The sequence below is a fragment of the Lepus europaeus genome, chromosome 5 (assembly GCF_033115175.1).
Source record: "Lepus europaeus isolate LE1 chromosome 5, mLepTim1.pri, whole genome shotgun sequence".
Classification (NCBI taxonomy): domain Eukaryota; kingdom Metazoa; phylum Chordata; class Mammalia; order Lagomorpha; family Leporidae; genus Lepus; species Lepus europaeus.
Genome location: NC_084831.1, coordinates 117,388,811 through 117,402,865, shown reverse-complemented (window position 1 = coordinate 117,402,865; position 14,055 = coordinate 117,388,811). Strand labels below are relative to the sequence as shown.

At 47.8% G+C, this 14,055-nt stretch overlaps 1 protein-coding gene across 4 annotated transcripts in view; it reads right to left on the bottom strand.

The window, feature by feature from the left end:
* Positions 1-4,068: 4,068 nt before the first annotated feature.
* PIP5K1A (phosphatidylinositol-4-phosphate 5-kinase type 1 alpha) overlaps positions 4,069-14,055 on the bottom strand; it is a 49,195-nt gene continuing 39,208 nt past the window's right edge. For 3 of the 4 annotated variants that reach the window (XM_062192231.1, XM_062192233.1, XM_062192232.1), the window contains exons 10-15: positions 11,850-11,898; positions 11,581-11,665; positions 10,395-10,541; positions 10,070-10,199; positions 6,503-6,559; positions 4,069-5,628 (exon numbers count right to left, since the gene is read on the bottom strand). In XM_062192231.1, the coding sequence (XP_062048215.1) occupies positions 5,619-5,628; positions 6,503-6,559; positions 10,070-10,199; positions 10,395-10,541; positions 11,581-11,665; positions 11,850-11,898 (478 nt within the window). In that variant the 3' untranslated portion in view covers positions 4,069-5,618. The remainder of the gene's footprint in view (positions 5,629-6,502; positions 6,560-10,069; positions 10,200-10,394; positions 10,542-11,580; positions 11,666-11,849; positions 11,899-14,055) is intronic. The other variant, XM_062192234.1, reaches the window with a different exon arrangement.

Sequence of the window (14,055 nt, the reverse complement as noted above, 5' to 3'; positions counted from 1 at the left end):
GCCTGGTGAGCTGCGGCGCTGGCCAAACTTTTTTATTTTTAAAAATTTATTTGAAAGGCAGAATTACAGAGAGAAAGAGAGAGAGAGAGAGAGAGAGTCTTCCATCTTCTGATTCACTCCCCATATGGCCAAAATGGCCACATCCAGGCCAATCCAAAGCCAGGATCCAGGAGCTTCTTCTGCGTCTCCCATGTGGGCACAGGGGCCTAAGCACTCAGGCCATCCTCTACTGCTTTCCCAGGCCATAGCAGGGAGATGGACCGGACGTGGAGCAGCCAGGACATATGGGTGCCAGTACCCGGCACCCATATGTTATATCAGCATTGAAAGCAGCAGCTTTACCCGCTATGCCACAGTGCTGGCCCAAGGTGTCACCTTCTAAACTTTAGTCAAACACAATAGATTGTGACCGGTTTTTAGTTACTTTTTTTTTTTTTTTAAAGATTGTCTTCAGTTTATTTGAAATGCAAAGTCAGAGACAAAGACAGAGATCTCCCGTCTGCTGGTCCACTCTGAGTATCTACAACAACTGGGGCTGGGCCAGGCCAAAGCCAGGAGCCCAACATTCAATCCAACTCCAATTTTAATTTTTGCTTCAGTTACATAAGTTCTACAAATAGACTATATTTATATCTGAATATAAATGTGTAGAGCTGTAGAATCAACATGAGTTGCTTCTCACCACTAGAGGGACTCCCTGAGCATAAGCTAGCTACTCCACCCAGCCAGCGGCGGGGGAGAATGAGATCCGCCTAGCAAAAAAGATCACGTACGTCTAAAACACATTCAGATCCAACTCCTTGTGGGGAAGTTTTCTCCTTATCCACCCTGAATGAAAGCTGAGCCTGTGGGTTAAACACTCAATTCAAAATTAAGATTCCCCAAATTCCTCTTCCGATCCGGTTGTTCTGTTTCTTCTCAATACTCTCTTCCCCTCCAGATGTTGCCACCATCATTCCAGACCCACCTCACTCCATGTGGTTAGTCTACCATTTCCTATCCATTCTGATAGAACTTGGTTAACAGGTTAATCTGAATTGCTTTCATCGTAGTCCACTTAGGGGCAAAAAACAAAAAAACAAACAAACAAAAAAACCTCATGGCTTCCTATTGCCTACAGTTTAAAGTCAAAAGTCCAGGCTGGCATCATGGCGTAGGTTAAGCGGGAGCTTGTGAGGCCAGCATCCCATATCAGAATGCTAGTTCAAGTCCCAGCTGCTCCACTTTCCCATCCAGTTCCCTGCTCATGCACCTGGGAAAGCAGCGGCAGATGCCCAAATGCTTGGGTCCCTGACACCACATGGGAGACTAGGATGGAGTTCCTGGTTCCTGGTTTCAGCCTTGTCCAGCCCTGGCTGTTGTAGTCCTTTAGGGAATGAACCAGCACATGGAAGAGCTCTCCTTCTCTGTCACTATGCCTTTTCTTTTTCTTTTTCTTTTTTTGACAGGCAGAGTTAGACAGTGGGAGAGAGACAAAGAGAAAGGTCTTCCTTTTTTCGTTGGTTCACTCCCCAAATGGCCGCTATGGCCATCGCATTGCGGCAGGTGAGCTGTGCTGATCTGAAGCCAGGAGCCAGGTGCTTCCTCCTGGTCTCCCATGCGGATGCAGGGCCCAAGGACCTTGGCCATCCTCCACTGCCTTCCCGGGCCATAGCAGAGAGCTGTCCTGGAAGAGGAGCAACTGGGACAGAATCCAGCGCCCCTACTGGGACTAGAACCTAGGATGCTGGCACCGCAGGCGGAGATTAGCCTAGTGAGCCGCGGTGCCAGCCTCGAGATTCCTTTTATTCATTCATTCATTCATTTATTTTTTAATCTGAAAGGCAGAGTTACAGGAAAAGGAGGACAGAGAGATCTTCCACCTGTTGGCTCACTCCCCAAATAGCCATAATGGCCAGTGCTGGGTTGATCCTAAGCCAGGAGCCAGGAGCTTCTTCTGGGTTTCTCAAGTGGATGCAGGGGCCCAAGCACTTGGGCTATTTCTGCTGCTTTTCCAGGCCATCAGCAGGGAGCTGGGTCAGAAGTGGAGCAGTCAGGTCTCGATCCGGCATCCATAGGGGATGACAGTGCAAGCAGAGGCTCAACCTGCTAAGCCACAATGCTGGCCCCAGCCTTCTAAATAAATCTTTAAAAAAGTAAAAGTTCTTCAGCCTAGCAGTGAGGGTTTCCCACATCGCCTTGAGCTGTATCTACTACAACATCCTCATCGGTTCACTTTTCTGCCTGTAGGCCCTTGTACTGAAGTGAAAACCTCCCTACCACTTCCAGCTCCCAGTAGTCTCTACTGTTCGTCCACTTCTATTTTTTTTTTTTTTTTGGACAGGCAGAGTGGACAGTAGAGGGAGACAGAGAGAAAGATCTTCCTTCCGTTGGTTCACCCCCCAGTGGCTGCCATGGCCGGCACTACACCAATCCGAAGCCAGGAGCCAGGTGCTTCTCCTGGTCTCCCATGCGGGTGCAGGGCCCAAGGACTTGGGCCATCCTCCACTGCCTTCCTGGGCCATAGCAGAGAGCTGGCCTGGAAGCAGGGCAACTGGGACAGAATCCGGTGCCCCAACCGGGACTAGAACCCGGTGTGCCGGTGCCACAAGGTGGAGGATTAGCCTGTTAAGCCACGGCGCCGGCCACTTCTATATTCTACACCTAAATTTTAAAATTGTGTTTATTTGAAAGGCAGAGCTAGAGAGATTCTTCCATCTGCTGGCTCATTTCCCAAATAGCCACAACAGCAGGGGCTGGGCCAGGCTGAAGCCAGTGGCCAGGAGCTGCATCTGGGTCTCCCCCGTGGGTGCAGGGACCCAAGCAGTTGAGCCATCCTCCACTGCTTTCTTAGGTGCCTTAGCAGGGGGCTGGATGGGAAGTGAAGCAGTGGGGACAGGAACTGGCACCCATATGGGATGCTGGCAGTGGAGGTGATAGTTTAACTGGCTACGCCTCAGCGCCAGCCCCATCTCTACCTAAATCTTTAGCTGTACTACACTTAACATGTTTTCATCCTGTATACTATAATCTTGAAGAACAGTTCTTTTGACCTTCAAGTCCCCTCCTGCATTGCTCATTAGCTGGTATGTGCATGTCTGCACAGGTGCTCGGGACAGTCTTCTCCAACACTGGGGTGAGCCAGTGGGTGTCAACTACATGAGGGTGAGCAGCAGTAGCTGTGGGGGTACCACAAACAGGTGTGAAGATGCAAGACTGGGTTGCCAAGCAGTCTTGTACAGTGGCACAGTGGCTCAACTTTATCTGCATATTAGTAAAACCGACTGCAATTATGAGCATAAACCAGAGATAATCAAATGCTCCACCATGGACCTGGTATACCCACCTGGACAGCACCCAGCCCTCCAAGAAACCTGTCAGGAATTATCTCGGGAGTCTGGTGACTAGCTGGCAGTAGCCATTTGGACTACTGCTTCGTGGGGAGGATGGGAATAGTTTAAAATTAAGTATTATTATATAAAAAAGGGAAAACTCAACGATCTTAACATAACAGGGGTAGTGGTATGGAAAGGCACAGGTTTAGTTAACTTGCTTTGCTGTGCCTCCGAAGGGGCCTCCCCCTGCCACCTTGTCTAGTTCCTATCAAAGTAAATGAGCTTAAACAACCACACAGCAGCAGACAGCCCAGAATTGAAGTAAGTAGTCTATATGAATGACACCCGGTGGCCAGGTCAGGGTGAGGAGAGGGAGGGAATCCCAGGGTTACCAACAGGAAACTTGTTTTTCTCAAAGTTCCTCTCATTTCCTCCTAAACCTAAGTAAACTTTCAGCTTTGGGTTCCCAAATCCCTCAATTCAAATTTGCTTGCAATCTAGGCAAGAGAACTGTCATATCCCCTTCGTATAAATTCACAGCTTTTCCTTGTTATTAAAATGGTGGGCTGGCTGAAAATTGGGGAATGAAGCTGTCTCTCTGAGCTGGAGTCAGACTGAAGATGCGGGGACACTGCAAAGTCTGCAGCTTTTGTTCATTTGCAACTCGAACAAAACTGGGCCTGGGTGCTGGAGTAGGAGGCTGGAGCAGATGGTGTATGAAAAAGACCCATTTGGAAGAAATAACAGATCTCAATAACTGATGGAAGCTGACTCATTAAAACCAGATATTTATTACTTTTATATTGCATTTGCCATTTCTGAACAATACAAAGTAGAGGCAAATAGTGACACTTCATAAAAATGTTGATTCCCATTCCTCTCCACAAGACCCAGACCCTCCCTCAAATATTCCCTCCCACCCCTTACAGAACTCTGTCCTGAATAAAACACTTAAATACATCATAAATAGTTATTATGAAAAAAAATAGCAAGAACTGTTTCTTTCCTTCTTGTAAAAAAGAACATGGCAGCAAAGACAGGCAGCCAGAAACTGGCTGGGGGTGTCTAATATAGACAGTTACTTGGGTATAAGCTAACCTACTATCATGGTAGGGTGGGAGAGAATGGAAACTCAATCTGCCTGAGACACCAGGCCCCTTTCTTGCCCTTACGAGAGTGGAAGTGTCAGAGGGAGAACCACAACTCCTAGAGATGGGGCAGACAGCTTATACAGCCCCCGATTCCCAAGTTCCCCGCGTGAGAGAGGGGGCAGGGCATGCAGCACAGCAGGGATCTCACCGAGGCAAGATCTGCTGGCTGTCCACGAGTTTAAGAGAATATTCTTGAGCCTCAAAAACTCCCTGTTAAACAGACACAGATGTCCCCATCTCCACCTACGGCAGAACAGTACTGAAAAAGATGGGAAAAACAAAGATGAAATCTCCTTTGGAGAATGATCTAAAATTCATTTGATAAAGTCTTCATATTTAGAAAAACCACCAGAATGCATCAGAAATTGAAAAATCGTAATCATCACGGCCTGGCAGTGAGTAGGGCCCTGCCTGGAAGGGATCCTAAGTCCCATGGTTGCCCCACTGTTGTCATAAAAGGGGTGAAGATTTTTAACACCACGCCCCGCTCTTTCATTCCTTCAGCCTTAAGAAATTCATCGAGAGGATTAGAGAGGAGCTGCTCCCGGCAGAGCATTCACCACACTTCTGCTTCACAAACACCAGGGCTCTTCTGGAGTTCTGACCTGAAATTCGCTTGAAACTGTGTCGGTGTGCTGTTCGTTCTTTTGCTAGAAAGTTGGGGAGGTGGTTAAACACTCCTATTTCTCTGAACGCCTTGACAAAGATCACAGGGATCTTCTTCCAGGGACTAGAAGGAAGCAGCTAAGGTGGGGATAATGTGCCAGCCAGTGTGTCCTGAGCAAGTTCAGAGTCCAGCTCCTGGTGAAAGGTAGATGAGAAGAAGAAAACCAAGTCCAGCAACCCCACTTCCAGCACAAAGAGTGGGGGTATGAAAGAAATTCAATCGTAGACGTTGACAATGGTCAGTTGAGAAGTCATGCCACTCTGGAGTAGAAAGGATGCTGCTGTCCTCAACTGTCCAAGGCTCCAAGGCCCATTCATGAGAAGGGGAGGGGGAGGAGGTTCTTCTTCAGAAAGGAGACAGCTCCCCATCCTCCATATTACACTCCTTTTTTGATGGCTAAGAAGAAAAACTCAGCATTCCTGGGGCAAGGGCTGACATCTTGAGATCACAGGGATGGGTAAACCTTGTGTCAGGTCTTCTGAATTTTTAGTGCTCACTGAAAAAGGGAAATAGTATAAAATTAAGGATGTGGAATAGCAGACAAGCAGGTAGGAATGGAATTCAAGTTAAATTTCAACCAAGCTGGCAAAGTTTTCTATTTCTGCCTCTGCTTCCAAGAACAAACTGCCAAACCCATCACATTTTTAAAAATTAAGATTTAAGGGCCAGGCGCTAAGGCATAGTGGGTAAAACCACCACCTGCACTGCCAGCATCCCATATGGGCACTGGTTCAAGTCCTGGCTGCTCCACTTCTGATCCAGCTCTCTGCTATGGCCTGGGAAAGCAGTAGAAGATGGCCCAAGTCATTGGGCCCCTGCACCCATGTGGGAGAGCTGGAAGAAGTTTCGGGCTCCTGGCTTTGGATGGGCCCAGCCCCGGCTGTTGCAGCATATGAGGAGTGAACCAGCAGATGGAAGACCCCTCTCTCTCTCTGTGCCTCTCTGTGACTCTGCCTTTCTTTCTTTCTTTCTTTTTTTTTTTAAAGATAGATAGATGATAGATTTGTTTATTTATCTATTTACCTATCTATCTATTTATTTAAAGGCAGAGTTACAAAGAGAGAGAGAGGCAGAGAGAGAGAGATGTCTTCCATCTGCTGGTTCACTCCCCAGATCGCCACAATGGTCAGAGCTAGGTCAATTTGAAGCTTCTTACAAGTCTCCCACGCAGGTGCAGGGGCCCAAATTACTTGGGCCATCTTCTACTGCTTTCCCAGGCCATAGCAGAGAGCTGCATCAGAAGTGGAGCAGCCAGGACTTGAACTTGTGCCCATATGGGATGCCAGCACTGCAAGTGGCGACTTTACCCACTATATCACAGCACTGGCCCCAACTCTGCCTTTCAAATAACATTCATCTCCCCAACATACCAGACACTCACAGAGGTTAACTCCGACTCCACAACTTCAAGCTTCTCCAAGGTCAAACTGATGGGGGGAAAAAAGAGGCAGAGAGAAAAGAATCAGAAGATACAGAAGACTCTAACATCAATTTCATACTGCTTCTCCACATTTCACTTCACAATCAATTCAGGATCCAGAAACAGGCTGAGAAGCTACCAGATTTAGATGTCCATTGGTATTTGGGAATGGCTTTGGAAAGGGGAGTGGCTTTGAGGAGAGTTTTAATTAAGACTTACAGGGTCCCAAATATGCTGTTTGTAGAATTTTGGACTTAAAGGAGGTTGTCAGTGAGGGATTAAAGGAAAGTGAGAAAAATATTACTTGAAACTGAAGAAGAGATTCTTACAATGTAGTAGTACAAAGTTTAGTGACAGTACCTATCATTTGCAGTTATATGAAAAGTAAAATATTTGCATTTTGGATTGTGTGATCCAGCTAAGGAGCTTTCCAGCTAAGGTCTGATGGCGGCCCCTAGGTTCCTCATGCAGTTAACAGCAAAATATGAGTGATGAGAAATAAACTAAAGAGAGAACTATTAAACAAAAGAAGCCGGCCAGCACCGTGGCTTAACAGGCTAATCCTCTGCCTTGCGGCGCCGGCACACAGGATTCTAGTCCCGGTTGGGGCACCGGATTCTGTCCCAGTTGCCCCGCTTCCAGGCCAGCTCTCTGCTATGGCCCAGGAAGGCAGTGGAGGATGGCCCAAGTCCTTGGGCCCTGCACCTGCATGGGAGACCAGGAGAAGCACCTGGCTCCTGGCTTCGGATTAGCACGATGCGCCGGCTGCAGCGGCCATTGGAGGGTGAACCAATGGCAAAAAGGAAGACCTTTCTCTCTGTCTCTCTCTCTCACTATCCACTCTGCCTGCCAAAAAAAGAAAAGAAGCCAAGACTTGAGAAATTCTGAAAATGCTCAGCTTCTTGAGAGCTAACAATGCTGAAATTAAGAAACAGCTTCCGAGCAAAAGATCCAAGCTAGGGCAGTACCAAGAAAAACGTGGTCTCAAGAGGAGACAAAAGGTATGACTGTAAGCAATAAAACGGTAAAACATTTTATCAATAGGGCTGTGCTGTGGTGTAGTGAGTTAGGCCTCTGCCTGCGTCACCAGAATTCCATATGGGCACCGGTTCATGTCCCAACTGCTCCTCTTCCAATCCAGCTCTCTGCTATGGCCTGGGAAAGTTGTAGAAGAAGCCCAAGCGATTGGCCCCTGCCCCAGCGTGGGAGACCCAGAAGCAGCTCCTAGCTCCTGGCTGAGGATCAGCCCGGCACTGGCCAATATGGCTATTTGGGGAGTGAGCCAACAGATGGAAGATCTCTCTGTCCTCCTTTTTCTGTAACTCCTCTGCCTTTCAGATAAAAAAGGAATCTTGGGGCTGGCACTGTGGTTTATCAGGTAAAGCTGCTGCCTGCAGTGCCAGCATCCCAGATAGGTGCCAGTTCAAGTCCTGGCTGCTTCACTTCCCATTCCCATTTAGCTCTCTGCTATGGCCTGAGAAAGCAGTAGAAAATGGCCCAAGTCATTGGGCCCCTGCACTGATGTGGGAGACCTGTTAGAAGTTTCAGGCTCCTGGCTTTGGATGGGCTCAGCTCTGGCCATGGCAGCCATTTGAGGAGTGAACCAGCAGATGGAAAACCTATTTGTGTCTCCCTGTCTATCACTCTGCCTCTCAAATAAATAATAAATCTTAAAAAACAAAAAAGAATGTATATAGTGGTCATCTAATGCCTGTCCCACCACTGCATGCTGGGTACCTGAGAAAGTAACTTGTGTTTTTATTTTCACAGGCCCACATATGGAAAGGAATTGTATTTGAGGGGCTGAGCTTAAGGAACTATACCTGAGGAACCTCATCTAAACCTGGACATTGGGTAACCAAATTCTGGACTTTCAGCTGATGCTGTAGTGGATGCGACTTGACACTGGGAGGGAGTAAATACACTCTCCACATGGAGGTATGTGGATGGGGGGCAGAAGAAAGCTGATCACAGGCAGTATCAAAGAGGACTTCCAATGATCTCTACTTCTGGCATTCACACCTTTCAGTGATTACTTCCTCTATTATATTAAAGTTTTATTCATTCGTATTTATTTGAAAGGTAGAGTGAGTGAGACAGTGATCTCCCAAATGCTGGTTCACTCCCCAAATGCCCACATAGCCAGGGCTGGGCCAGGCTGAAGCCAGGAGCTCAGAAGCCCATTCAGTTCACCCACATGGGCGCAGGGACCGTTGCCTCCCAAGTGTGTATTAGCAGAAAGCTGAAAGCTCGATCAAAGTGGAGCTGGGGCGCAGGCGCAGGCATTCTGAGGCAGGATGTGGTGTCCGAGTAGTGGCTTAATTGCTGCACCACAACGCCCGCCTGATTCCTTCCTTGTGAGTGTGGGCTAGATTTAGTGAGTAGAATGCAGAAATGATAGCATCATACCAAGTGTGAGGTTAGGTTTCCAAAAAATGAGGGATTCTGCTTAGGCACATGCTCTCGTGCTATGGGAAAAGCCAGATGCCATTTCTGAGCTATCCTATGGAGAGGCCCACAAAGCAAAGGAGGCCTCCAGCCAGCAAAATAAGGCTGTCAGTTCACCAGCCCACAAGTGAATGAATCTTGCCAAAAATCATACAAATGAGCTTAGAATCAAAATTTGAGCCTTCAGTTTAGAACCCTATCTCTGGCCAACAACCTGACTGCTATCCTGCAGCCAGAGGACCCAGCTAAGCTGCACTCAGATCTGACCCACAGAAACTATAACATATGTTTATTTCTCGAAGCCCTTAAGTTTTGGGGTAATATATTATGATTTAAAGATAATATATTAGGCTGGTGCCGCAGCTCACTTGGCTAATCCTCTGCCTGCAGTGTTGGTACACCGGGTTCTAGTCCCAATTGGGGCGCTGGATTCTGTCCTGGTTGCTCTTCCTCTAGTCCAGCTCTCTGCTGTGGCCCAGGAGGGTAGTAGAGGATGGCCAAAGTACTTGGGCCCCTGCACCCACATGGGAGACCAGGAGGAAGCACCTGGCTTCTGGCTTTGGATTGGCGCAGCACATCGGCTGTAGCGGCCATTTGGGGGGTGAACCAAGGGAAAAGGAAGACCTTTCTCTCTGTCTCTCTCACTAACTCTGTCAAAAAAAAAAATTAAAAGATAATATATTAGATAACAAAAAATAAGGTCACAATCTATACTGGACTCTTTTGAAAGATAGACTGTTGTTTTTTCCACCCAGCAATCTTTTCAATCTTAGATACTAAGTTCAGAATTCTCACTTTATTGACCAGAAATGAAGGGTTGGTTGTGATACTTGATTGAATACCAGAATGTCTACACACAAAGGATTCCCCCACTCCCTAAAGAAGCACATATATTGGTAAACATTTCCACACAGCTAAAGATGACCAACTAAGGAAGGTAAACCTGAACAAATCTACTGAAGAGCAGAAGACAAACAACAATCACCTGAAACACAAAATTAAGAAAGTTCCAAAAGACCAGAAGAGAGAAATGAGAAGATGATATGCAGAAAGGGGCCAGGGAACCAACCTTGTATTTAGCACTTGTGAAGTTTCTCCAGCTACAGGTGTGAAACTAGGGTCAGGAACAGGTGAGCCCTCACCGATTTCCTCCAAAGGTGGAGTCTGAGGTAAAACATCAGGACGACCAAGGTGGGCGTCTGGAAAAAAGAAAGGGGAAGAAAATGAATAAATAAAAAAAGGAGAAAACAGGGTGAGGGGACTACAGTAAACACATGCAGCAATTTGGCTTTTCCTGAACAAAAATGAGGCGTATAGGTCCTAGCCAGAGGAGACAAGGGCTCAGAAGGGAGGGAGTGCCCAATCCACATGGGGACCCCAACCCTGGCGCTGACCTGGCTCCACTTCTGCCTTTGTTGTCACTTGTGCCTTGTGTTCCCCAGAGACGGATGACTGGTAAGTAACGCAGGAGCTGTTGCTGGGGCCTGCTCGCCGAGAGAAAGATGAGCCAGACCGAAACTTTTTGGAAGGAGAGGGCTTCACTTCAAAAGGGAAAGAGAAAGCCTACTTAGCACCCACCTCAGAAACCATCACCAAGACACAGATACAAACGGCTAGTGTCCCCAACACACACCCAAAGTTGTTCTCCTGCAAAGGGGGAGGGAGGGTTAATGTCAACAAAGATGGAGGTAGAGGCAGTCTCTGTTCACTTTGGAAAGAAGCAGAAAACCTACAGTAAAGATGACACATACACATCTCCCCGATCCTACACACACTCTCCCTGGCTTCCTGTCCACATGATGAAACGTCCTCTACTCTTAATTCCCTTGTTCTTGAGTAGTACCTTGCAGCAAAACCTTAGATGACCTTCTCATTCTGAATCTTTTTGGCACCTATGCACAAAAGCACTAAGGAAATTCATGCTCGTTTGTTTATCACTCTGCAAAGACTGAAAGGCTTTTCCCATGCCCCTTAAGGCTATCTGACGTACACAGCTCCTTTCTGCTTTACCAAATGCCTACTGAAGTCTATGATGAGGAGACGGGAAGGAGGAGCTTGGACGTGCTGGTGGCAATAGCACAGAAGACTGAGAAAACAGAACACTGGCACTCTATCCTCCCACACCTCCCCCAAGAAAGTTGCGAGAAGAGAGTAAGAACACTTGCTAAGCAGAAATTGAAAAAAAGTTTCAACCACTTGATCTAGTCTGAGAATTCCTTGGCACTTAGGCTATGAACAGAAGCTACAACACTGGTAACATCCCTGCCTATTTCTGTACATAAAAATCAGGCTCTGCCTATCTGAATCCTCCATCCACAACTATACATTTTTTGCAATCCCAATGACCCAGAAGTGGCCCTCACCTCAGTGACACATGGAGGGAGAGCCAGGGGGAAAGCAGCAACTCGGAAACGACTGGGACAGACAGAGTGACTGACAGAGGACGAGAAGTGGCTCTCACAGGACGTAGGCAGAGCAGGAGAGACCTCTGGCCTTGGCAGCTCCCTGACAGAGGTGTCCTGCCCCCCATCTCTTGGGATAAGGGAGCCACTGGGGGGTCATCTGGTAGAACCCACTTACAGGGGATCTTCTTGAACACTGTATTGCACATGAAGCGCTGGAACCGTTCAGCATAGAAGCTTGGACGATGCACCGATACGGTGTCCTGCAAAGCAGAAGAGATAGCTCCAGAGTTAGAGAGAGCAAGGGAGGCGCCCGGCAAGAGGACTTCTAGTCAAAGGCTATATTCCCCCAGCACAAGGCTAAAACCCAGAAATGAAGTAAAAAAAAAAAAAAGGAAAAAAGCGAGGGGCAAATCACAAGTGAGAAAGGAGACCTCTTCTACTCACTCCGTCATGTACCAATGCTTTCCAAGAGTGCTCCAACTTCTTAACAAACCTGCCAAGAAAATTTTGTATTACATGCTCACATCAGTTTTGAATGAATGACAGTAGTATTCTATTTTTGGAAACTACTAAAGAAGCAAAGGTATTAAAAACCCTGAGAAAGAGCTGGTACTGTAGTGTAGCTGGTGAAGCCGCCACACACAGTGCCGGCATCCCACATGGGCATTGGTTCCTGGCTGCTCCACTTCCAATTCAGCTCTGCTATGGCCTGGGAAAGCAGCAGAGGATGGCCCAAGGACTTGAGCCCCTGCAACCGCATGTGAGACCTGGAAGAAGCTCCTGGCTTTGGATTGGCACAGCTCTCTGGCTGTTGCGGGCACTTGGGGAGCGAACCAACAAATGGAAGACCTCTCTCTCTCTCTCTGCCTCTCTTCCTCTCTGTGTAACTCTGCCTTTCAAATAAATAAATAAATAAATCTTAAAAAAAAAAAAAGCTGGAAGAATAAATGGACAAGCCTGGAAAGGGTAGTTAAAACTGCATAATATTCTCTAGGCCGGCGCTGTGGCTCACTAGGCAAATCCTCCGCCTGTGGCGCCGGCACACCGGGTTCTAGTCCCAGTCGGAGCGCCGGATTCTGTCCCAGTTGCTCCTCTTCCAGTCCAGCTCTCTGCTATGGCCCAGGAGGGCAGTGGAGGATGGCCCAAGTGCTTAAGCCCTGCACCCACATGGGAGACCAGGAGAAGCACCTGGCTCCTGATCAGTGCGGTACGCCGGCCGCAGCGGCCATTGGGGGGTGAACCAACAGAAAAAGGAAGACCTTTCTTTCTCTCTGTCTCTCTCTCACTGTCCACTCTATCAAAAACAAAAAACAAAAACAAAAAAACCTGCATGATATTCTCAGTCAGAAAATCAAGTATTGTCAAGTCCTCAACTAGTACATGACACCTTATCAAAACAAAACTGGGGTCTAACATTTCTAATACTTCCCTTACTATCACTTCACTGACTCCTTAATTCCACAGGCTAATATTGTCTTTATTTATTTATTTATTTTTGACAGGCAGAGTGGATAGTGAGAGAGAGAGACAGAGAGAAAGGTCTTCCTTTTTGCCGTTGGTTCACCCTCCAATGGCCGCTGCGGCTGGTGCATCTCGCTGATCCGAAGCCAGGAGCCAGGTGCTCATCCTGGTCTCCCATACGGGTGCAGGGCCCAAGCACTTGGGCCATCCTCCACTGTCTTTTTGGGCCATAGCAGAGAGCTGGCCTGGAAGAGGGGCAACCGGGATAGAATCCGGCACCCCAACTGGGACTAGAACCCGGTGTGCTGGCGCCGCAAGGTGGAGGATTAGCCTGTTAAGCCACAGCGCCGGCCTGTCTTTATTTATTTATTTATTTTTTAAGATTTATTTATTTATTTGAAAGAGTTACACAGAGAGGAGAGGAGAGGAGGGGGGAGAGAGAGAGCGGTGAAAGAGGAGAGGGAGAGGGAGAGAGGGAGAGAGGGAGAGAGGGAGAGAGGGAGAGAGGGAGAGAGGGAGAGAGGGAGAGAGGGAGAGGTCTTCCATCCAATGGTTCATTCCCCAATTGGCTGCAACGGCTGGAGCTGTGCTGATCCGAAGCCAGGAGCCAGGAGCCTCTTCCGGGTCTCCAACACAGGTGCAGGGGCCCAAAAACTTGGGCCATCTTCTACTACTTTCCCAGGCCATAGCAGCAAGCTGGATGGAAAATGGAGCAGCCAGGTCTCGAACCGGCGCCCATATGGGATGCCAGCGCTTAAGGCCAGGGCATTAACCCACTGTGCCACAGCACCGGCCCCTTTGTTTTCTTTAAATAGTCCTTTTTTTTTTTTTTTTTTTTTTTTTTAATTCTTTAATGATACAGAGAGAAAAAAGTTATCTTCCTTTCATCTGCTGGTTCACTCCCCAGATGGCTGCACCAGCTGGGGCTGGGCCAGGCCAACACTGGAACCCAGAGCTCCATCCAAGTCTCCCCTGTTGGGTGGCAGGAGTTCCAATTTGGACCAGCTTCTGCTGCTTTCCCACATGCATAAGCAGGAAGCCAGATCTGAGACAGAGCAGCTGGGACTTGCACCAGTTCTCCAATAATGGGATGCTTGGTGTTAAAGCAGCAGCTTAACCCCCTGTGCCACAACACCAGCTCCACAGGCTAATACTTCAATCATTTTAACATTTTTCCTCTCTGGAAAGA